The 25,811-nt window shown below is 39.5% G+C and overlaps 1 protein-coding gene across 1 annotated transcript in view; it reads left to right on the top strand.

Moving 5' to 3' along the window:
- chst15 (carbohydrate sulfotransferase 15) overlaps window positions 1–14,502 on the top strand; it is a 39,912-nt gene extending 25,410 nt beyond the window's left edge. The window contains exons 2-8 of the mRNA XM_005736473.1: window positions 782–1,387; window positions 2,753–3,092; window positions 6,837–6,977; window positions 10,345–10,501; window positions 11,742–11,898; window positions 13,295–13,442; window positions 13,982–14,502. Coding sequence (XP_005736530.1) covers window positions 947–1,387; window positions 2,753–3,092; window positions 6,837–6,977; window positions 10,345–10,501; window positions 11,742–11,898; window positions 13,295–13,442; window positions 13,982–14,181 — 1,584 coding nt within the window. The 5' untranslated portion in view covers window positions 782–946 and the 3' untranslated portion in view covers window positions 14,182–14,502. The remainder of the gene's footprint in view (window positions 1–781; window positions 1,388–2,752; window positions 3,093–6,836; window positions 6,978–10,344; window positions 10,502–11,741; window positions 11,899–13,294; window positions 13,443–13,981) is intronic.
- Window positions 14,503–25,811: the final 11,309 nt, after the last annotated feature.

Below are 25,811 nucleotides of genomic sequence, written 5' to 3'. Positions count from 1 at the left end.
GTGAAGATGGGAAACATTTCCAAAGCCTTCAGCTATAAAATCATTCTGCTCACCCTTTTAAAAAGTATCCTTTTTGTCATCCTGCTGTATTTTGTTCAGAGCAAATCATTATGGCTTACCTTTAGACACAAAGAAAACCTCAAGGATAAAACCAGAAGGTAGTACTGCGAGAGCATTATCTTTAAAGATCAACATTTCTTTCACCCTTTAGACATTGGCGTTCTTTTTTATCTGCAGGTGAGTGTTGATCCAAGTGACTTCACAGTGAGGAATACTATTTTCTGATAATATAATCCCTCCTGTGGTCCAGGCCCGGCTGCGTATCTCTTATATCCATGTCCCTCCCCGTGAGAGCCTCATAGTTTCTGGGCTGAATGTCTCTCTCATCCTTATCGTTTCTTCCATATTGTGATTCCAATGCACAGGAAGGATGGGAGGATGGACAATGAGTAGAGTGCTGCTGTAATGTCTGATTGAAACAGGAAGTTTAAGAAGTCATTCCAATTAGTTACATTTTTCTCATGATTATACCGCTTTGTTGAGGTAGAAATGTTGACATTTTGTGAGCTGCTGCAATTTTATATTTTCTTCATATTCACAGCAGGTAATTACAATATAGCAACATAACAATTTCACACAATCAGAGAGGTTTAAATGAGTTTTTTTAATAATAATTCTGCTCTTTTACAATATTTCAGCCAGATAATGAAAACAGTGAAATAATGTTGACTCCTAGTCATCTCACTCAGTTTTCTTTCTTTCTCCGTCTCTCTCCATTTAGTTAGCAGAAGTCAGTGGATGAGGTGGGCTGTTCTCCATAACCCATTATGGATATCAACTACTGGCTATTTACCCATCTCAAAACATCCTGTCTGAAAGGCTCCTGCTCCATAACACCTCCCTGTGTTTGAGCTGGGACGCCCGGGACTCACAGGCTGTGGACATCATGACACAGATGGACTACAAGTACAGCCTGCTGGGCTCCACAGTGGAGGACTACCGCAAGAGACCGCTACTCCTGCAGGTGGATGAAACACCTATGAACCTGTTTGCAGTTCTGGAGGTAAAACGGGATCTACCAAGACGATGGAGCAACCTGGGGTGGTTCCGAAAGATCCGTGTCTACAGCTTCCTGTTTGGCCTGGCTGTCATGTTCCTCATCACGGCTTCATACATTCTGACTGGGGACAAAAAGGGCCTTCTCCTCACCCCTTCTCCCTATCACTTCAGCAGCCTGGTCAGCCCCGGACCTTTAACCTTTAATCTCTCCTCGGTCAAGGATTACATACATATTAAAATGGTGGTCAAATCCATTGCATCTAAGGTGGAGTTTCAGAGCAGTAGACAGCTTCCGGAGCTTAAAGCACTGGTTAAGAGTGAGCCACATGTGAGTATCCAAATTATTCTATATATTCTTTTTCCAATTTAATGCATGGACTTTGGCTTTGGATATCAAATGCTATCACAAAATTGATTTATTTAAAACTGATTAAATTCATACTTCAGTACTATATAACTATTTATATTACTCCTTTAATCAGCCCGAAGAGCCTTGTGCTATAATTAAATGTGTTGAAAAGGTGATTGAAATCAGCATTCCTGCCTACATGCTGTCTACCCAGGGCTGAATACGGCTACTCTGGTGTAATTCCCCATTGGCTACTGTGTCTAATTTAATTCATAAAGAGATAAACCTGCACTGAAATCCTTCTATAACTCTTTATGCCAAACCAGATAATTACATAGGTCCCCTTAAGCTCAAAGCCATCTCGAGGTCCTTCAGCATGTTGGCCTTAAGGCTTTCTTACTGTTCGTCTCACCTCAAAGCTTAGTTCAATTAATTGCTAATCGTAATGATAATGGCTTGTGCTTGGGCTATTTGCAATATAACTAATTTCTTATTGAACAACCTAATGAATTGGAGAGAGTGGCTGCAGGACAATCAATACTGCATCTGTGGACGGATCCGGCATTAATTGTCCTTAAAGTAGCCACATCTTACAAAGTGCAAGCAAGTCATAGTGACGTGATTATTTGCTGCCTTTCATCAACAAAAAGAAAAAAATAACATCTTAACAATGTGAATGAATGCATGCATGCTCATGTGTAGTGCTACCAGAAAGTGTGAGATGAGATTAGAGGTTAATCTGGTTACAAAATTACCAGAATGAAAGTTAACTTTTTGTGAGTTTGCACCTCCACACTTACTCAACAATGAATTTGAAGCTCTTTTTGTGAGTGTGAGGGTGGATAATGGATCTGAGTTAGATTGTTTTTATGGCCACAAATTGCAATGTTCCCTTCTGGCCAAATCAGTCCCTCAAACACAATTCAGCTAATGTTCGTTTTAACTATTCAAGACCAGACTGAATGCAAAAAAGCCTCCAGAACAAGGAAAAAGGTATGAATGGCTGGACTATGTGGCTGAGCATCAGCAGTACAGATATGATAGAGTGTGCTGGTGTTTATTGGAACATTGCTCAACAAATTTAGCATGAAGCCACTTGCTTGTGTTTCTAATTTATTATAAGTCTGATTTGCCAGAGACCACATTCTAGCTGCACAAACTTGTCATGAACGCACACAGTGCTTGCCTAGTCCTACCAAAATAATGGTCTGTAGGCTATACAAAAAACCCCAAACATATTCATCTTCTACCGTGCGATGATAATTGAGAGTTTACAAAAAGTTTTGCGTGAAATGTCTAAATGGCCTAACAGACTGATGCAACCTGCTTTCTCTGCATTTACAGATGTTTTCTGTTATCCCTCGCAAATTTCTGCCTGGTGTCAAGAACCCCTGCTGGTATGAGGAATACACTGGGAATATCACTTCCGACCCATACAGGACAAACTTATATGGACGCTATTCGCGGCGCTTCAGAACAGTTTTCCAGCACTTGAGGAACACTTTCCATGAACATTTGCTTCATCACAACAGGAAACTCTACCGCATGCGGTGCCTTCCTTATTTCTATATCATTGGTCAGCCAAAGTGCGGCACAACAGACCTGTATGATAGACTAAAGCTGCACCCGGACGTGAAGTTCACAACTTTCAAAGAGCCACACTGGTGGACCCGCAAACGTTTTGGTGAGTAAGGAACACGTAATTTTGAGCGGTAAGGGAGCCTGGGACCATGACATATGCTAAGCTCAAGTCACTGTCATTATTTTGGCAGTGAAATAGCCTCAGTGGACCCCACAAAACCACTAAGTGACATAATATTGAAATTGTCTATACTATAACTATCATCATATTGTTTTATGTGTGAATTGCACACTTTCTGCATATTTTAGTAGGTAATTTGAGTTCTTTGGGTATTGACTGACAATAATGTTAGAGTAAGACTTTTCTGAAACAAATACACATTTATGTATTTGTTTTTACATTTAGTTCCATATAGTTCAGTTTCCGGCTGTCTCAGGCTTTCTACCAATTTCTACCCCGGCTGTCCAGCATATTATGTATCTATATTAATATATTTTATATTCCCAAGTAACCTTGGGCAAGATACTGAACCCTGATGCCCCTGATGTTTGTGTGAATGTTAGATAAAAGTGCTTAGGGATAGATAAAAGCACTGTATGAATGTGTGTGTCACTGGGTGAATGAGACTTATAGTAGAAAGCGCTTTCAGTGCTCAAAATTAAGAAGAAAGGTGCTCTATAAGCTTTTCCCAGTGCAATTACAGTATAATTACAGGGAAATTAATACTCAAAACAAAAGCACTACAATTAACAGAAACTGCTAATTTTCTGCCTGAGAGTTGACCCAGATCAACATCCCTAATTGTATATTTACAATCTTTATGCAGCAATTTGAATTATAACCATTCCCTGTTCCCCTTCTGCATACTTTTACACCTTCATTAGACTCTTACCAGTGCAACTTTCTCATCTTGGTATGTGTGGTTAAGCTTATGTGCTAACAAAGCTCATTAACAGCTCGACTAGAACTATACGCAGAAGGATCTAGATTAACTGTACTTTATTGTCATCTGTGACATAGACTTATCTCTGTGGTAGAAAGCACTTGAAAGGAACATAAAAACAACCGAAGCTTCTTCAGGCACACTGAACCCACGCATGCTGTTATTTTGCACTTGTTTAGCACGTTAATGTTGCAGTCGCTCCTTGCGACACATCTCTCTACCGTGAAATTTGCTTCCCTCAGCTTCTAGGTGCATCATTTGGGCTGTTCCCACTGTGCATAAATTTGAATTTTATACTCTCCTTGAAAAGAGTAACAGAGCAATTATAGGTTTATTTAATTACACAACAAATCTTTCCATTTTATGATAGAGCTGTTGCATAAAGGCAATTAAAGTTGTTACTTCTTATTGGATAGAATATTGAATAAATAATGGATAAATAGTGAAAATACTGTCCAATTTCATGGAGAGTTTAACACTATCTGTTAATATATTGGCTTGTTTGTTTAGACGCACACAAATTACTGCCAAAATTCCGGCTTATAATTTTGGCACTCAAGGCGTTTGAACAGGTGGTAACTCGAACAAGTCATTTGCACAAACAAAGAGAAAACCCTGTGCGTCAAGAAGTAAGAGCCGCCTCGCAGCAGACATCTGGGTCGTATGGCAGTTCTAACAGTGTGGCTGACATTGTGGTGTTCTTCCTCCACGAGCATCTGTGATGTAAAAAGAACCACCACACCATCACAGATGGGATTAAAAGCTACGCAAGACCCGGGAGTGAGACTGAATGCACCTCATGTGAGAAGAAAACCCTCTGGACACCCTTAAGTTGAATGTTAAATCGCTTGTTTGGTTTGATTTAGTGATTTTAGACACCACGAAGGCTTTACTCGATTTCCTCTTACATCTGAAATATTTTTAATTACAAATTTAGCTGATAATAAGGCTTGTAGTAAAAATCTTAAGTAGGCCAAGATTTCTTTTTCTCTCTTGCATTGTTGTCTCTAAACAAGCAGATCATCATACCTATGAGGTTTTTTTTTGTTTCCCTTTGATACTGAAAGAGTCATTAAGACTCATGAATAATGGGAATCCTTCATCAGCCCAGGATGCGGACATCAGCGAGTGAGTCAGCGCGTGCGTCTCACTAATGTGTGCCTGAAATAAAGAAATACAAAGCCCAGCAGTTAAACTGTAGGGGAGCGATCTGCCTTTTGACCGATGGCTCTGTTTTCAGTTCTGATTTCAAAATCAGAAGTCAATAACACAACAGCTTTATACTGAATTTTGTATATGCAGTGCTCAGATTATTTTATAATTATCTTTTAGTAAATGAAGCTACGCTATAACACGAGTGCAATACGAGCGCTCGATTTTCACCGTGATTTCTGGGGATGGGGGCTATTCTTCTACTCAACAACGACTAATTTGACATTTTATTTTTCCAGCAGCTGTCTGTCTAAAGGTTACTTAATGATTTGAATAAATTCACTCATGGCTTTGGTGTACTCCTTGTTAAGGGCACTACATACAGTATTGGCCACAATCTTTTGAAAAAAAATCATCCAAATTCTCACCACAAATATCAAAAGAGGCTTAAGTGTCACAGCCAAATCTATCCCTTTGAAGTTTATCCAGTTGCTGACTATGCCCCTAATCCTTTCGAGACTCACAAAACCTAATTGGTGGATTGATCAGTCTGCATGCAATACTTATTTTAATGTGTTGGGTTTAGTTTGAGTTGATAATTATTTGAAGCTCGTAAAGCTGTGGGTTGTGGATGAGTTGTTTGCCTTAATTTGTCTGCCTCATGCTCCGTGTTTTCTGCTGCTTGTGATGTTGCATAGCAGCAAATGCAGTTATATCCCAAGGACACAGGTCCCCCTCAGTTACTGTCCCCCCTCGTTTGGTGCGCTTTCATCTTTGCTGTCACTTTCTTTCTCTCTATTCCTTCTAGTTATGAACTTCGGGCTGCTAATCAGCACTTTTCTCTTAAGACATCCTTTGAGAGCTCTCAGAATTCAAATGGTCTTGTTTTGTATTTATTTATTTCGATCCCCCTCGAGGCGCTGCTCGGTCGATGCAGTAAAAAGGTGATTTGATGCGATCCGTGCTACATAACTTTCTTGGAGGAGCATTTTGAATCTTAAGCAGATGTGTCTGTTGTGTACAGTTCCCATCAAGAAACACAGCCTATTTGAAAACTGCTCTAATTCATATGAAAAAGCACAGGGACGGGGAAAAAAAAGAAAAGCACTGAAGCAAGACTCGCCAGAGCCATCACACCTCATACAAGTGTGACCGTTCTGCATGAGTAATGATGCAGACTGGGTGTTTGGAGAGTTTACTTGAGTTTTCTAATCATGTTTTTCCTCCTAAGAAAAGGTGGTTTAATAGGACACCATCAAAGCATCGCTGAAAGTAACAGCCGCCTGAGTTACCTCATTATCCTTATGCTGCACGGATGCTCCCAAGTCCTAAACCGTATCTCCACGATAGCCTACTAAATTATAATTATAATGTACACCACAGCAGCTAAGATGGAAAACACATTTGCTAGTCCTGCATTTTAAGGATTAACTTGACATTGGCCTTTAATTGGAAACACGAGAAAGTGAGCAGAGACAGTACTCCCTGCTGAATTTGGATTGGATCTTTACTTGGATTTTATTAGGTCATCCTGCAGTCATGACAACAACAAAACCCTAATGACCCCCTTTAGTGTGAGCACAGAAACACATGTAGAGAAACAAGAAGGCGGGACTGAAAACACACCCACTTTTGCTTCTAGAATCCCATTTAAAGCCAACGTATCCACTCCAACAGCTTTTTAAGTGTAATAACTTAGCAAAAAATTCTAAAATATACCTGCCTAAAGTCAACGTCTTTTTCTCTGTCAGGTATCATTCGTCTCAGTGAGGGCTTCCATGATCGATACCCAGTGGAAGACTACTTGGACTTGTTCGATCAGGCTGCTTACCAAATCCAGGGCAACCTCACAGCAAATACCAGCAGATCCAGCCAACCTGATATGATCATAGGTAAGTGAGATGACAGCCAGCTCCCATTTGTAGAAATGAAACTATTATAACATATATTATTGCAACACTTCGAATTAAAATTTATTGAAGCATTTTCCAACTGGGCTCTGCAGCACTAGTTGTTAGCCAGTGTGGATAACACGGATAATTATCGTCTTAGTAACATATTGGGACCGAGATTTATAAAATAGACTTAAAATATTTTTGGGCAGCATGGTGGTCTTTACAGTAAGAAGGTCCTTGGTTCAAATCCACCATCTGGCCCAAATCTAGTTTAATTTCCGGGTGGTTGAAAATTCACTCTGTGTCGTTTCTACTTGGTGCTACTGTAACTTGCTAACAAAGGCTTTAAAAGTTATACAATGGAAGATTATAATCTTTAGAATTAAACAGTCAGCACAACTGAATACCTACATATACTGTAGTTGCCCTATGCCTACTGCACAGCAGCCTCCAGTGGATGTGAGCAACATTACCTTCCTGGTTTATGTCCCATTGCAGTAATTTAATGGATCTAACAAGGACTGCCAAAGAGCAGGGAAAGGTCATAAAACCTGGTACCCATTGCTCAGATGATTAGCAGCCATGTGATATAAGTACTAACCACTTGGCAATTGGTTTGTCACTCATTATGCAAAATGCTGGGAGCAGGAGCAGAGATTTAGAAGTGGAAGTTTTGCAAGCAAACAGAAATGACTTGAGTGCAACGATATAGAGGTTCAGTTAGAGGACAAGATGTCTGTGCGGGCAGCAGTTCGTCTCAGGGCAGACATACAATTTTGCGCAGTAGACGAACAAATCTATGTGGTTTATTTGAGTCCAAAGGCAAAGTTTTGAAGCGGACTGTTGCAATATTTGAACAAGAAAACAAGAACTGATGCTCTTAAATGAAATGTCTCTTGAATAAATACACCGTGAGTAATATGAGGTGATAGGAGCAGGTATAATTCAAACAAATCATACCTTGATCCAGTTCAAATCTAACTGTCATCAAAACCTTCATATTCCAAAGTGACCCAGCTACATTTTGCATTTAATATGAACTAAGATTGCGCAGAATGCAAACACTGAATATCATATTGCACTTTTTGTGCTATGCAAGCACAGTAAATCAAACTTCGAGTTGCACATTATGACAGGAAACTGCATATCAGCATTTCCCCACACAAAAAAATACCCAACTATTACAGACTGATTATCATCAGAATAACATGTTTTTGGGTAGCTAAGCCAATAAGATACAGGCGATAGTGTGTAAAACATTGCCTGACTTCTTGCTAATCGCCTCTCTTGGTAGTTTTCTAAGCGGAAACATTTCCTGTTGAGTGTAACCTCTGTCTTCCTGTTTTCTTTCACTGCTTCAGGGAACAGCTATTGTTCTCCACTCTCTACTGAGAAGCTTATTAATTACTCGGGTCATGTATCTGTTGTGATCCATCTATAGAACATGGTCCTGCAGCATTCTGTGCCCTCGTCGGGCTGCAGCCAATAGCATTGGGCCTGGGGTGACCTGACACTCACTTTAAACTTCGCCTGTAATCTTGTGTCCAATATTACAAAACTACTATTAAAGCAGCAGGTAGTGAGGATGAAGCATGGGGCCGCTCTGTAGCAGCCACTTTCACTTCAGTGAGGGAAGGTATTTCTAAACGAGCTAGTGACTCAGCCTTAAAGAGAGGCTCTAACAGCTTAATAATACTGGACTTCCGTCTGCCTCACTTAGCCACTTCACTGAAGTGCTGTATAAGGGAATCATTGTTTTGTGTGCATGCGTGTGTGAATGTGTGTGTGTATGTGTGTGTCAGGACAGCAATAATACCCGCAGTGGGGTGGTGAAGTCTTACAAACCTCCTTCCTCTATCTGCATATCCTGTCTCCAGCCCCTCTGCAACTATCTGTTTCTGTCTTTTTTTCCCCCTCCATCGCTTAAACACTGTGTCAAAGAAATTGCTCGGTCGCAAAGAAAAACTGATTTCAATTTTCAACAACAGGCTTTTCACACTTGGCTCGCTGCATTGGGTGCAGCTTAGCATGTTGCACTGTTTTGTTTGCGATTTCAAATAAATATTCCTAGTTAGAGGGGTGTGGGGGAGCAAAACCCCACTCAGTATTCACACGATGCCCTGGGAGAGCCCAGCACGGCGTAGGCCTATGGCCAGGATCTTGGGCTTCTGATTCTTTTCAACCCCCGGCCAAGACCCAGCCACTATGAAACACCAGAGAGACCAGTCTGGCTCCTGCATTTGTTTGTCCTGTACAGCCCTCCTTCTGGATCAAAATAAGCCCTTTTAATGGATACAGAGACCTTTAAATAGACTTGATCACAGTGTGTATCATTTTAGGTGTTAACAGCATTAACAGTGATCCTGTTTCGCTCTCACCGTTTTCATCGCAAAAAAATAGGCCCTGGCTATCGTCCCTTTTTTCTGAGGAAGGGAGGCAGATAAGGCTCCTGTTGTGTTCCTTCCAAATACAGCTTTGCTTCACAGATAAGAGGATAATGAAGGCGCAGACAGTCTAATGAATCCAGGATATCATTTCTCAGCTTGGCTTGATAAAGTTTATGGTCCTAAATTGTTTGAGAAACAATGTCCTCTGACTTGGTATGAGCACCAGTCTGGACAAGGATTTGAAGACTGCAGTCATTGTACTATTTAGCTGCCCTTGCTGTTTGTCTTTTTTCTTTCTTTTTTCTCCCATTGAGCACTTGCTTTAGAACATCTCATTTTATTGACCTTTGCTTTCGTGTTTTACTTCAAGCTTTAATTTAGAGGCTGTATGTTTCAAGTTTCATAACAACGTGCGATTTAAATCTCAGACAATCATTTGCAGGTAATGAAAAACTAAAACGGAAATGAAAAATGAAACTAGGCTTAAAAATAGTTGCAAAAACAACAACAACAATGGTTTTCCCAATACATGCCCATTATTTCTTAATAACCAAACTGTTTATTTTGTATTGTCCACCATCTAAAACCCAACTTTCAGTGATTAATAACATTTGGCCAGTTTACATTTAAGCCAAACGAGATACCAAATTCTGTTTGTTTTTTTAAATATCAATCAACATCACATTTTACAATAAAATACGTTTATGGTGATAAGAATAGTAACGCTAAAATAACAATACAAAAGTGTATTAGTGTGATGTTTTTATGTTGTTGTAGATTATTAGGTGTAAGATAACACATATAACAGTAATTTGATGTAATTTAACAGGGATCCTGTACTGTGTATATTTGGTAAAAATATACAAAAAACACAAATAATGAGCCTTACACTAAAAACTAAAAGTGTCTGTGACTGCACAATATTTTTGTGTATGTGTGCATGTTTTTACTTGAAGCACTGTGGCTGTATTTTCCAGGAGAAGCCAGCGCATCCACCATGTGGGATAACAACGCTTGGGTATATTTCTATGACAACACAACAAAGGGAGAGCCTCCCTTCCTTATCCAGGACTTCATCCATGCCCTGCAGCCTGATGCCCGCTTCATTGTCATGCTCAGGGATCCAGTGGAAAGGTGGGAGAAATCTGCTTTGCTAGCGATGATGCAGATCTAGTTCTGATGTGCATGTCTTTGCACCCCTATCATAAGTGTTTACACTGCTGACACAGACAGACATTTTCCAGGTTCATAAGAAACAAAAGACCTGTTGTCACAAGAGATGTGTTGACTTTTACTCAGACAGGCTGCTACAAAAGTATCATTATGATGCCTTTATCAGACATGTGGAGACCTTACAGCTGAATGCCTGTGTGATAATGTGTTTAGACGGGGGTGGGGAGGGTTCTTAACGCTGTTAATGTTGATTTTTACTTCTGAGAATGTCTAAGCATGCTCTGTAATTGCTTCTGTCTGTCAAATCGTGGCCCGTGGAACCTCTCCCCCGAAACAATTCTAGGAAAAAATGAGTTGCATGCTCAATTAGATTAGCTGTGTCATTTTTATTAGGTGAGATCAGTTTACACCCTGTACCGCATTTCCTCTATACGATCTTACATTTCAAACTAAATTGCAACTTAGAGTTTATATGGATCAGTGTCGCCACAATTCCCTTTCATTCTCATTTGACAGGAGGCAGCAGAAACATGTTTCAGTCATAGAGTCAACCATTAAGAACTGAGTTGAGTTCACTGTGAATATTTTTGGTTGACTTAGAAAAAAAGCCTAAATACAAAACATTAACAGACTGACTGGAAACGACAAAATACCAAATTGTAGGTCCTAATTTGGACATCTGGGTTTCTCTGTGAAGGCCTGTCATTTCTGGAACCCATTACTGACTGATCAAATTAATTACAGAGAGAAATTTTTCACAAGGGCTGGCTGAAAGCAAACAAGAGTAGTAATTTTTAGTAAATTGAACCCCAAATGATTATTTTGATTCATTTAATTGTCACTTAATCTGGCAGCTTAATTAAAATCGAAATATCTTTTTTCATTTTAAGAGAGAACAACAGAAGTATAATGGAAGCACTAAGATGACAGAGATAAGAGTCAAGACCAGTGCCAGCATCAATAAACATCTGGCTGGCTTAACAAGCTAAAAGAATTTGCTGTCAGAGGAGGCTGAGGCACTGGGGATTCCTCTTGCTGGATCAATATGATGACTGTCTACAGTTTAATTAGGAGACATATTAAAAATACCAGAGAAGAGGAAATATATCTGTGATATTACAGCTTGTAAATGCTTGAAGACAAAAACCTGAAACATAATGAGGTGTCTTTTCCATGTTCAAATTTGTCTCTTGTCTTGCAGGCTGTACTCTGACTACCTTTACTTTGGTAGTGCCAATAAGTCTGCAGAGGATTTCCATGAGAAGGTGTCAGAGTCACTGCAGTTGTTTGAGGGGTGCCTTACGGAGTTCACAATGCGCTCCTGTGTGTACAACACCACCGTCAACAACGCCATGCCAGTGAGTGTTCCCCGCCTCCTGCTTTTGTCTCAAAGCTCCGCTGAAAAGCGGCACTTAGTGACCAGTTTATTAGCTGGTGGGAACGAAGAAAGTGAGAAAAGACAGATGGAGAGAAGTCCGTGCTTCATTAGCAAACGCTAAAGTTCGCAGGACAGACTTAATGGAAAGGATTGGCAGCACTGTGGGACCACTGAGCAGTTCAACACCTCAAGCCTCTTTGTGTACTACAAAAGCTCGTTTTCCTGTGAACTTGCTTCTTACTCATGGACCACGTATTAGTGCCAGCCATTGCCCGGGCCGGTGTTAGGTCAGCTTTTCTCATAGCACCCTGAGGCAGACTGTGTGAGATGGGGATGAGGATTGTCCTCTGTTGGCTTTCCCTTTATGCTGCCTTGTATTTAGAGGTTCTCCAACAGTCTTTATGGCCCTTCATAAGCATGTTTGCTCTCTAGCGATGACCTAATTGTTCATCCGCAAATATCTATAAGAGTTATTAGCCCATGTGAGAAGCATTACAGCTGTCCCTACAGCAGACTCTCATGCCTGTGGTTTCTTGATAAAGGTTTTAGAGCTTGGATTAATGTCTTAGAGAAAAAAAACAAATAAACCCCAGCATGAGAACACGACTGACCTAAACTGTTGTACCAAATTGATTTAACAAAGAAGGAATTGCTGACTTGGCTTGTAATCATCGATTCTAAATGGCCTTTCAATTTTCGCTAAAAAGGCGAAAGGACAGGGTATTTTGTGCACACCTACTGTTCTGCAGTGAACTGTCACAAAGGAATCCAAAAATCAATTTCAACAAGGGTTAGGCTACGAGCAAATGCTTTGATGAGATCTCACAAAAGATCAGTGTGCTCATTTATTTCTGGGGTTGATGAATTGTGTAGTGGTTTAATCTACGTCTCAAATAAAACCTCAGAAAATTAAAAGAAACGTCTATCCTGTGTTCCCAGAGCCCAAGTTGAGATCTTCAAAATACTTGTTTTGACCAGAAAATAATTTAAAGATTATTAAATCTTTAGATTATTTCAATTTGCACTTTTACAAAAGAGGGAAAATCACCTTATTATGATGCAAAACTAAATTGAAATACTATATAATGTTTGGCCGTAAAGTATTTAGTTTGGTTGTGATGATGATGCAGGTTTCCCTCTTTCTTATCTCCCTCTCTCACTTCAAATAATAAACACTACACATTTACATGCCTACACAGCATCTAGCATCACCGAGCCGAATTCATGGAGAAGACGAAAAAGAAAGCAGTTAAAATTTCCTCCCTCCACCTGTTTATCTCCTTAAAGAAGAGGATGCATGCACCACTTTGCTAAGAAAAAGTGCCTTGCATAGGAATTTCTTATCTCATGTTGACTTTCTTCTTCTGTGCCCTCAGGTCAGATTGCAAGTTGGCTTATACATTGTGTACTTAATGGACTGGCTGACCATCTTCAGCAGGAAACAAATTCTGGTCCTAAGGTTGGAAGACCATGCCTCTAACAGGAAATACACAATGCATCAAGTCTTCGAGTTCCTTAACCTGGGTAAGTGAACAAGTGAGTAAGTGTAGTCATGGGGACTCTGATCAGTACAGTTCCAAACAGTGCCCTAGATACATACAAATATGGATATGTAGTGTAGCGGTGATTGTGATTATTAGAAAAATGAATGCGCCGACCTAAAACCTGTGCAAACAAATGTCACTTTAAAATGGCATGCAACGATATAATTAAAATCTGTCGATACAGGAGTATAAAAATCTCCACTTAGGAGTAATCGTGAACAGTTTACCACACACGCACATAGGTTTGAGTGTATGAATATGACAGCCAAAAACAGCCCCTTCCAGCTTTGTGGAAGCTTCCTTCCTCTGAACTCAATGGTTTATCCCACAGTGTAATTGCCCCAAAGCTCAGACTTAGCTCTTCAAAGAGCTGCCAACACCATCTAAGGTGTGATTACCTTCCAGAGAATCTTTTGCCTTTCTCACTATTTTGTTCCATTTGTTTAGTGCTGCGTCAAAATCAAAATAAGTGGACCAGAACGAGGGGGTGTGAAAGAAATGTTTCTGTGTTTTTCACAGGGCCGCTGACAAAAGAAATTGAGTCAGAAATCACAAGAAGCCCGGCGTCAAACACCAGGAGGCCAGCTGACAAAAACCTAGGACCCATGCTGCCCATCACTAAAGACATCCTGCGGGACTTCTACACACCATTCAATGAAAAATTGGCCAAAGTGCTGCAGAATGACTCCTTCCTCTGGGAGAATAACTCTAAACTCTGAACATCCCAACATCACAACTCCTGTTATTTTAGAAAAAGAAAGAAAGAAAAAAAAATACCACTGATGTGTCAACCAGCCCCTTTGGACTTCATCTCTCTCAAGTGCCCATTAAAAAAACAAAACAATAAAATCTATGTTTTTTTATTTAAATTATTTTTTTAAGTTATAAAAGCAGAGATGAATCAAAGATAGAAAAATAGCACAAGCAAGCGTGGTGGTTTTGTGTGAGAGTGTGTGAGCGAGAGTTGAGTTGTTCTTGGCCCTGATTGTTGTTGTTGTTTTTTTTAACCAGATGTACAAAAATTAAATAGTGAAACTGAAGATATTACGTTGTCTCTTTATGTTTAATTAATTTAAAGACGAAGACGTCCGACAGGACTGAAAGATGAGATGAGAAAAGATGAGATCTAGTAGTTTTGGTCCTTTTCTTCCAAGATAGCTATACTCAGAGAGACAAATTACTTTGATTGTACCTTTATCAGAAGGATTGTAAATATGACGTAGTGAAACGAGCTTGTAGGGGCACAATGGATTAGTGAAACAACAGCGCCCTCTACTGTGAAGAAGGTGTAACTGCAGTCTTAAAAAATTGGCCTCATTCAAGACTAAAAGGTTAAAAACATAGATGTGAAATGGAATATATGTTATCCTCAAAATTAATACAATGGTTTGTCTCATGTTAAATGTTAGCAGAGATTTTAACAGGAAATTAAAAGAAATAGTTTCTGAATGAAATTGAAGGACTTATTATCTGGCAGATGACTTCCTGCCAGATAGTTATATTGTATTATGCATAATAGTCCATGTGGTATGAACGATTTCCTGTATCTGTTTTTGTTGCAGCAGAGCTTAATCAGTCTGTTAGAGAAGGTGCTCTGCTGCCTGTACGGTAAGAGGTGCAGAGAGTCAGGATAATCTGTAATGGATAACAGTTTGTTCAGTAACCTTCTCTCCATCACAGCTTCTGGGCTGGCTCTGTACAGTCACAGACCAGCCTACCTCATTAGTTAACCAGTGCTGGAGTCACTACCCCCTATGCTGCTCCCCAAGTAGACCTCAGCAAAGTACAGTACACTGATCACAGCAGACTGATAGAAAATCTCCAACATTTTGCTGTACACATTGAAAAATCATCTCTTTCTATAGAAAAGAAAGAAGAGCCTGTTCGTACCTTTTTGGCATACAGCCTCTGTATTGGTTCAGCCTGCTGCTGACATAGATGTCCAGGTGCTCCTCCGCCACATCAGCATCCTGGTCCACAAGCTCTATAGCTGTCCTCTGTCCTTTATTTGCATCCAGAAGACAATTTCTTCAAGACCACTCCACAAAATTATCCACTAGTGCTCTGTACTGCTCCTCATTCCACTTCCAACCTCATCCAACCACTGCGGAGTAATCAGAGTATTTCTGCAGGTGGCATGAATCAAACTTACAAAGAAGTTCTGAGGTTTGCAAGGTGAGCAGGAAGACAGCACAGTCTCCTGTGGAGCTCCTGTACTGAACATCACCAAATCATACAGAGCACTGCACAGTCTTACATGCAGTCTGTCTTGTCGGGTCATCAGTATCATAAGCAGCATGTAGACGATTGCAATGTCCACTCCTCCACTTTTGGATTTTCTCTAGGGTAAAAAAAAAAACTCTTTTAATAAGTGGTGCTGAATGAGTCACCGCTTTGCCAGCGTCTGGAAGAAGGCCCAAACTCGAGGGAAAATTGATTGATGGCATTGTTTATTCTTGGACTTCTGTAGCTGCAGAGTGTTGCTGAAACACATAGCTCAAATTAATTTAACAATGCAAATAATTTCACAGTTTATACAGAAGCACACCTACAAAGGAGCAAAATGTTGCCAGAAAAATTCTCCCAAAAAACAATATTTCACGTCTTTAAAACAATGTTGCATGACTTCAATTACGAAAATATGAGACTGTGAAAATGAAATTCGAGCACAATCTATTCTCTACACCAGAGGGCAGACAAGACTTAACTATACCTAATTGTAACTTCGATTTTAGCAGGACGTTTAGTAAGTTACAGCAATTATTAATGCCATCATTAATGAGAATATTATTATTAAACATTGTGATGCTTTAAGAAAATGTGCCTCAATTTTGAATATGGGTTAAAAAAACAGAACAATCATGCAGTAATTTTTCTTTCCTGACAATGTTTATAGTTTTCCATCTTAACTTCAAGACAACCTGACCCAAATAGCTATGAGAAACTTGAGCTTAACAGTTTAATGACATGAGATCTTCTACTTCTCGCTGCTGTTTTTCAAAAGGTAATGCAGCCCTTTCACTCTGCAACCCCAAAGTGCCAGCAATTTTGGCTACTTTATCCTCACTGAAATCAAGACAATCTGAATGGAAAAATAGTGACTCCAAGTCATTTGCATACTGTGTTTAGAGTTGGATGTGTATATGACTGGCTGAAGGAGTTTGGCTTTAGTGAGAGCCTCCAACCAATTTCAGTTGTCTTTGAATTCACAAATATTATCAAAGTATCTTTCATCCTAATCTGGAATACAGATTACAGTGACTGAGAAGAAACTGAAGAAGGGACTTTCTGAAATGCACACTTAAATCACACTATTTCAATTTTCTTAATGAATAACCAAACATTGAACAGATTGGCATTTAGGTTTTGATCTCAACATTTCCCACAGGTATATACTAAAACTAGCACTGCAGAAGCTGGAGAATGAGGAATTTAAACTTTAGCTCAGGTGAACTTTGAAATTTAGCCCACAGATGAATCCTGCTGATGTAGGTGGAGTTTATGAAATGCTGCAGTGTGGAGCAGAAGAGCTGGACAGAGCAAGCATAGCAGGGCAAAGGGCAGCAAAGACTATAAGGGAAATACAGTGCACTAATGTGCATGTGGGTTGTGGTCATAAGTTACAACCCTGGCATGTAACAGTATGTAGACTACAGTATGAAACATACACTTATCATGGGCATGAAAGGCAATTTTGGGCTTTTATTGATTTTTTTTTATTGATGTTCTTTTTCCAGGGTGCAATAATTCTTCTTTAATAACTTTAGAAAACAAGAATTGGGTGCACAAGGTTGAATTTAATTTGGATGTTTTGGATGACAATAATAATAATAATAATAATAATAACAATATCAGCATCAGCTGTAGATATTATAACATCTAGAAAATATATTATCAGCATAATTATCAGCACATAAACACTGAGGGTTGGAAGGAATCCAGCTAAATATAGAGTATCAAGTAGCATTGGTCTAAGTTGGATTTTTGAGCTATTATTTGCCTGATTCTTAGATGACATAAGCATCAGGTGAAATATTCTAGCACAAGCTGTCATATTTCCATTCCTAGAGTCAACACATATTACTGTCCTTTAGTGCTGTGAGCCAAAAAAAAAACAAGACAGCAGGAAATATGCAGCAAAATTAAACAACACAAAACATACTCAAACAAACCAATAACATAAATATTATAGTATTAGTTAACATAGAAAGTTAACTAAAATAAGTGTAATAATTCATAAATGACTGCAATATTAATCCCAGAATTACGTCATGCAAGAGGTTCAGCAACACCGGCCTGCAAGTGCTAGCGGCTACTAACAAAACTCCAAGCTAAGCCACCAAGAAACTCATAACACGTATTACAAATAAATATTAGCAAATAAACTTACATGCGTGAAGACGTGATTCCCCACAGCTCCTTCAGGAAAGGTGGTCACTAAAAAACCAGGAAGGAAAAAGAAAATCAGATTCCAGGCTGGTGAAATGTTGCAAACAGTTAGCTAGTAGCATCAAAGGGTCTATAATTGTTTCTTCTCCATACTGTCCGGATGCAACATTATTAGCTTTCAGTTGTATGCAGGGTGGTTTAATTATGAAATAGTGTCATAAATCATAAAGTAGTTTACTTAGAATATGATGGAACAATATCAGTAAAAACATTACTATAGAAATATGCAGTAGGTAGATATACGCTAACTCACTTTGTTAGGTACACCTGTTAAACCTCTTATGGCAGATACATGGACAGGATGACCTGCTGAAATTAAAACCGAGCATCATAATGGGGAAGAAAGGTGATTCAAGTGACTTTGAGCATGGCATGGTCGTTATTGCTAATCTGGGATTTTCCCACACAGTCAATGGAATGGTCAGAAAAGGAGAAATATCCAGTGGTCAGTAATTCTCAGGGTGATAATTCCTTGTTAATGTCAAAGCTCAGAGGAACAACTGAGCCAAGGTATTCAGAAAACCATCTGCGAACGTATGTAATGTCAAAACTTGAATCTGATAGGTGACAACAGCAGAAGACCATACCAGGTGTGTCAAGCTTCTGCTGTAGATGTGTTACTCAACTTCTCTGCTAGGGTGGCGTCTGGACACCTGTGCCTTCCTGGAGCCTCACTCTCCTTCTACTCACCTGATGCTGGTTCTGGCTAATTGCCCCTGACACCATTTAAGGCCTCAGTGGAGTGTTGGTCCTTGCTGGATTGTTGTGCTATTTTCAGTTAGTGTAGCCCAGCTCTCTATGATATTTTTCCTTGTGCTCCCTGGTTCTGCGGCTAATTGTTGGTTCTCCATCTCCTCCTGCACAGACCTACCTGGACCCCAGCCTGCCTTCCCTGGAAACCCTTTGGTTGAGCAAGAGCGTGAGTGAGGAACGGTACGGACATCTGGATTGAGTGTGTGTTTTTCACAAGCGGATTGAAGAGGACTGTGAGCGTGACTGTTCCCCAACCCTGGACCTACACCTGGAATCCCTGGACCCCTTTTCTCCCTCTCACTGTACATATGTAATTATTCCACCCACTGCGGTAAATAAACCTTGTTCTGTCTGCACAGTTCTAAGTCCTGCACTTGAGTCCAGCCTAGACACCATGACAAGGTGCCACTTCTGTTAGGTAAGAACAGGAAACTGAGGCTACAGTTTGCATGGGTTGACCAAAATTGGACCCCATAGAAGAATGGAAGATTGGTCTAATGAGTCTCAAGTTCTGCTGTGACATTGGGATTATGAGCAGTGTAGCCATCAGGTTGAATATGAATTGACTGTACTCAAATGACCTCTACAGTCACCAGATCTCAATCTAATAGAGCAACTTTTGCATAATGGATGCATAGCCTACAAATTTGCAGAAACTTCTCATGTCAATATGGACCAAAATCTCTGAGGAATGTTTCCAGCACCTTGTTGAGTCTATGAATCCTGGTACTAGAAAGGTGTAACAAATAAAACAGATGTCCTCATGTCCTGTGAGTGAATATATGGCTCTGGTATAGTAGCAGCATCAAAATACGATTTTTCAATTTTATGATGAGACCTGTTGTCAAAAAACATGTGAATGAGACAAGTTGCTACACTGTTTTTTTTTTAAATGCTTTTTGTCTTTTACTATAAACGCGTCCACTCTCTTATTTTCAGTCAGTCTGCACCCATGTTAGATCCCCACTGCCACTTTGTGTTAGAAGCAAAGGTTTGTGTATAAATCAGTGGGCTGGTGTCTAAGTTTTACAGACAGGCTAGGAAGGTTGGAAGATAATGAGAAGTTAAAACATTCTTTTATATGATTTGTTGACTAAAAGGAAAACATGAAAAAAGAGGAGTTGGGGGTGTATGCCAGCAGCATGACGATGCAGACATCGTGTTTCAGGTCACATTTATGATATTCACTACAGGACCTTAGATGTGTTTGGGAGACCTTTTCTCCCCAGGTCCATTTCTTCTCTGTCAGTTTGGATAAGCTTTGAAGCAGGGCTTTAGCAGCGAGGGCTCCCTGTTTTACACCATCGTTTTTTCGTTTCTTCTCATCAAATATCTCTTAACTCTTTTGCTGTCCTCCTTCAAGTTGTCTGCTGTCCTTCTCAGCTCTCTTTAGTCTTCTGTCAAATTAAACTGTCACGGATCTTTCGGGATTCTTAATGCTATAGTGGTCCTTTAAGTTAATGTTAGACCTTCAGACTTTTGACCAACTGGGTATAAAATTATATTAGGAACCTTACTGCTGCTGTTCTTGCTCATAACCATCCTTCATACCCTGAAATGAGCTGAGAAAAAAAAGAAAAAGTATATTCTTTTGAATCGCAGTTCTGTGTGTCTCTATTGTCTGTAAGAGAGAGCGCCACAGAGAGTTTCTTGGGACAACAAGAAAGAAAGACTGGATAAACAAGTTTATGCAACAAACATTTGCAATCCATCATGCTAATTGAGTGCTCTGATAGCCTGCCAGTTGTATCTGAAGAGGCTGTGTGAGGCCCAGTTATGCCCACTGACGTTAGAGAGACTGAGGAACGCAATCTTTAAAATAAAACCATTGCCTCAGTTAGGTAAAATATAGCAATATTAATCAGTTAACTTTTTTAATAGTATACACAGGAATGCAAAAGTAAGCTGATAATATTAAACAGAACAGTGTTGTGAGATCTGTTCAGCTTTCTGATTTTGTTGGAAGGGCTCAGCTGAAAACATCTGCTTGTGATATACAGTGCTATGCAGTTTTATCTGTTTTGGACACACATAGAAATAGAAATGGTCCTTGGCAGAGATTGTTATTACTGATTGGCCTGGTTATGTTTTTTTCTCCACATAGTCTAAACTAAGCTAAGACACGATGGCACTGTTAGAAAGCCGTTTCTCCACAAATAAGGGAAGCCACTGCCTTTCATGCTTGTTTACCTCCTTGTCCTTATATGGCTCTGTTTAGTGTTGGCAAGTCTCCATATGGCATATTTGTCACTTCAGCTATTTTTAATCAGGGCAAATTCTTAAAAGTGGCGAATGTGTTAAACCAGATGTTACTTCTTTGCTTCTTCTGAGCCTCTTGTGCCCTTGAAATTGTGTCATTGTTCAACAAGGTTCACTGGATCTATGGTCGTTGCTCTGCATTAGCTTTCACATCAGACTCTAGCCAAGCATCTGAGAACAGCACAGAATTCTAATGTGGTTACATCTGTGTCTGGGCGGATCCTCGTCTTGAAGCAAAACTGACACATGTCCTTAGAGGTGCCCACTCTTGAACAGTGCTTTAGTATCAGTTCACTGGATGCAGCTGCAATATTAAACCAGTTTGTTTCAGTCATTCATTCATTCAAAAAGCTCTCTCTTTATATCACTGACATTAGATGTGAACATCTGGCCTTATTTTGGTCACATCCAGCTGGAATCTGCCCCAGTCATAGCCAGGGCAGATTTAGACAAAGAATTAGAAACACAGGTGTTCAGGAAGGGAATCTTTTCTGGGAGGAAACTGAGGGCGGCTGTGCTGAAACACATCAGCACAGCAACAGGCTCCAGGCCACTGTGTTATAAAATTGACATTGCTGAAGAACAGCTTGAGGTCTGAGTATGTGATAAATAGATAAAAATGCTTTACAGGTCCCCAGTGGGGCGACATTCTGAGCTTAACAAACCAAAAACAGAAATAAATTTCACGTAATTGCAGAAATAAAATAAATGTAATAGTTTCTACAGTAACCACGCAGTGCTGTTGTATGAGAACACAGTCAATGCGAAAGTAGAAAACCAAAAGACTGGTTTGTACCCAGTGTGAAAGACAGATGTCCAAGTATATTTAGCTGGCCTGAATAAACCAGACACTACACACAGTGACAAACCACTATTCACTTCCAGTTTAAACATTTGCTTTGAGGATTTAGAAGAAGTAACTTTAATAGATTTTTTTAATTGAGGTCAGTAATATTTAGCCCTGAAAGTATTGTAGTTAGTTAACCATGGTAGAAATAAGCTATAAACAATGTATAATTGCATATAATACTAATATTATATTATGAGTTATGAGTATTCACTTTTCTTTGCACCAACTAACTGCTAATTTTAAGAAATGGGGTGTATTTTTACGGGTAGAATTAACTGCTGACAGCTTCTAGAAATAATCCAGATGAAAAAGCAATCAAAGCAATGTTCAACGTTGTTGAAATGCTGTGTATAGAAACTGCAGGACGTTTCATGCTCCAGTCCAGACGGGGCAGTTCTCCTTTAGCAATATTCTCATTATAAAGATTAGGAAAAGATGCCACTATGCTGCACTAAATATAATTTGATTTAATATATGAATAAAAACAAAACTGAAAGAAATGAATCATTTGAATGTCATCACATCAGTCCATCTATCCATTTTCTTAATCACCTCATCATAAACAAACATATAATACATTGTGGAGTTATTTTTTAAAGAAAGGCAGATATGAAATGGTAAAGTGAGATCCGAGGAACCCACATATATAATTCCCTATATGCCCATATATTGGCAGTACAAACAATACCAGTAAGAAACTTTGTTTTAAATAGCTCTGTATAGCATTATTATGAATTTGACCTTCAGATCAAACTATTGACCTTAAAGAAGGGGTCAGAGGTCAAATGTGACATGACATTTTAAGTCTTTCGATTAGTTTACAATATACGCTACTCTTGTAAGAAGCATAGTTTCTAAGTTATAAGGCTTTCCGTCAATTTTCAACCAATAAATCATTAAGGTGACCTTAGTTGAGGGCCTTGGTGGATGTAAGTCAAATTTTAGTGGATTATTAACATGATTCCACTCTATACCCCAACAAAGATGTAACAGAATTCAATAAAAACCTTTGGTGCTACCTTGTTTTCAAACAGACAGTGTGACACACATGCAGACACGCATACAAATGGTACCAAAAACATAACCACCTAGGTGGAGGTAATTAGGAAATTGCTTACCGAGGTCACAAATCAGTTGAGAAGTAGGTTCATTTTGTCACTGACTTATCTTTGCAACCACACAAGTCATCTTCTACATGCCATTAAAATATTAATATAATTCTAAAGCATTTCTATACTGTCTTTATATCCAGAGGCTAAAGCCATCTGTTCAAATCAAATAAAAGTGAAAAATAGAGAGGAGTGTTATTTCATTTCATTCATTCATTATAGCATTACACAACAGCAAAGAAATCTCACCATCTTTTGTGATCCCACTACCTAAAGCAAGATTAAGCATTGGATCTATTGGCTATAATCAGACCAGTAAAAATTTGCTGGCATCTTGAGTGGTGAAACAAGCTGAGTTCCATGAAGGACACCATGAAAACATAAGCTGACACAGACCTCCAGTCTCAAAACAGACTGCTCTGCATGTGTGCTGGTCGAGCAAATTGACCATTGCCACATTTCTCACAGTTTCCATGGACACAGAAGAAATATTGCTAAGACCCAGCACTGGGCTGTTACCTTCTTGTCACACTATGCTGTGATGAGAGATGTTCACCACTTAATTTCGCCAATTTTAGTGATACAGACACAGTTTTTTCAACTTTTTTATGTGGCAGACATTCCTTTTTTATGGATTGTTAAATATGATCATTCTAATATGCATTCCAAGCCTTAAGTGTGTCAAAGCTCTACTGCACTTACCGTATTCCTGCGTCATTTGGGTTAATATAGCACCGCTTTTACATTCAAACTCTGACAGCACCAGCCTCATCCTTGTGTGGAACACATTTACCTTTCAGTGATTTAGCTTTCAGCTTTAGCTTGCCGCTTGTCAGACGTAGTGCCAAGATTTGAGAGTCGTTCCTAATGAAATGTACATACTTTAAAGCAGTAAATCCCAAGGTTGCAATATGCCCTGTTTTGAATCTATAAATGTGTCATATCACATTTTGTTTTACATGTAAATAAATAAATAAATAAATAAATAGGTCAAGGTGGGTTTGTCCCGCTCAGGCAGGATAAACTCTTTGGATGTGAATTTAGTAGAAATATAGGGCACAAGCCAGTGTGGCACATCCAAGGTTGTTTTTGATGGATGATCACTGAAGGTGTTTGCATGCATACATTTCAGCCTCTTTGTGTGAGACTTTAAACATTAATAAGGTTCTCTCCTTGCATGAAAAGCAAAGCACTCTCCATTTTAAGCACTCATTACAATTACCACTGTCCACCAAACTTGGCCTTACCATGCCCTACTGTACCATTGGATTCACAGTCTCAAGTCAGTGTCCCCTTTTTCATCAGTTACATAGTGACAAAGCAGCAGCAGGGAGAAATTTGCCATTGAGTTTCTAACCTGTCACTCTAGGCACTGACGCCCAGTTAATGAGAATTCAGCCAGGGGATTTTCTCCCTGTGAGAGATTATGGAGAGAGGCAGAGGCCATCACTCCTACCTTGGGTGTTCTTCACTGAGAAAGACAGCTATTGTCACAACATTCCTGCCTCAAGCTGCTCTATACTTCACAGCCTGATAAGCAGCTGTTTGATCAGCCGGCACCAGATCAGGTATATTAAACTTTGACATCGAGTTTAGGAAATCATTTCATGCTTTAATAAATGTTAACCAAGATTAAATAGCGTCTACGCTCTAATATATACGTTCTGTAGGTCACGTTTCTAATGACAAATGAAGTGGAAGATTACATAAGGGTTGTTGGGCCTTTTTGCTATCCGCATTTCATTTTGAAAGCTGCACAGCAACAACAGCGAAAACTAATTTTCAAAGCAAACAACAGGAGCTTGAAAATAAAACACAAAGACAAGTGGAGTAGTACCTAGATAATTCTGCAGACTCCAAACACCTTCATTTTAGTCCACATACACACACTCTCTTCTCACAATATTAAATTATTATTACTTAATCAAACCTCATCCTAAAAGCTGCCATTTCCCCCAAAATGTTTCTAATGCTTCTTATATGAAACTTTGCAAGGTGAACCTGTTGAAACTGCCAAAACGATCTGTCCACTGATGTCACAAATATTATAATGCACTGACGCCTGTGGTAAATATTTGAAGAGCGTGTTTTGTGCACCATGTTAAAATAAAAAGAAAGATGTGCCTGAGAATAAAGATAAAGAGTCAGCTGATGTGCAGATGGATAAAGGGGGTTGTTTAATTCTTGCGTGCCTATTTTGCGTTTAGTAAAACAAATTATAGCTTCCTTTTAGTTAGATTCAGTTACAAAAAAAATAACTGGGCAACACAACTTGTTGAGAATCAAAGCTGAAATCCTAGAGGCGGTTTCAAAGAAGCGATCTGTCATGTTACCAGCTTTTAATACAAGACATTCTTGTCTGCAGAGGCATCACAGCCACGGTGCGGTCCTGCATTTGAGAAACTCACTGACAGTTGTGGTTGCTTTAGCAGAAAGGGCTGACATTTGTCTCAAAGCCTGTGCAGTGAAGTTTTATAGTCCTTTTTGGATTCCTTCTTCTCATCCCTCCTTCCTTTCCTCCCATACGGCTCAGGATGGGTGTAGTCTAGATGAGAAGTGGGCGAGCAGTGAATGGCTGCCTAGCTGGCGAAGGATTATGCCAGCTGAACAGAGTCTTCCAGCCCTGAGCTGTCCACCCACTCCAGATCCTGTTCTTCTGTGATTAGCCTGCAGCCTCTGCCCACTTTAGCCTCCGTTCAGAGGCTGTCTCAGTCTCAGGTGTGAGTGATTTCCAGGCAACCTTTGCAGTTTTCTGTCCATCTACATGAGTTATGTGTAATGAACCAGCACATTTAAATTGGGCAGCATTCAGGCAGGCCACCAGGCTTGTTAAGGGATTATTATATCTGCCTTAGTTTGTCTTGCCTCAGCTTGATGAAATGTCAGAAGCTGTAGCTATTAGTTGTGCGAATGCTTGGTGGAATCCCCG

Source organism: Pundamilia nyererei, unplaced genomic scaffold (assembly GCF_000239375.1).
Source record: "Pundamilia nyererei isolate P.nyererei 1_Seehausen unplaced genomic scaffold, PunNye1.0 scaffold00069, whole genome shotgun sequence".
NCBI lineage: Eukaryota > Metazoa > Chordata > Actinopteri > Cichliformes > Cichlidae > Pundamilia > Pundamilia nyererei.
This window is presented reverse-complemented; position numbering and strand designations above follow the sequence as displayed.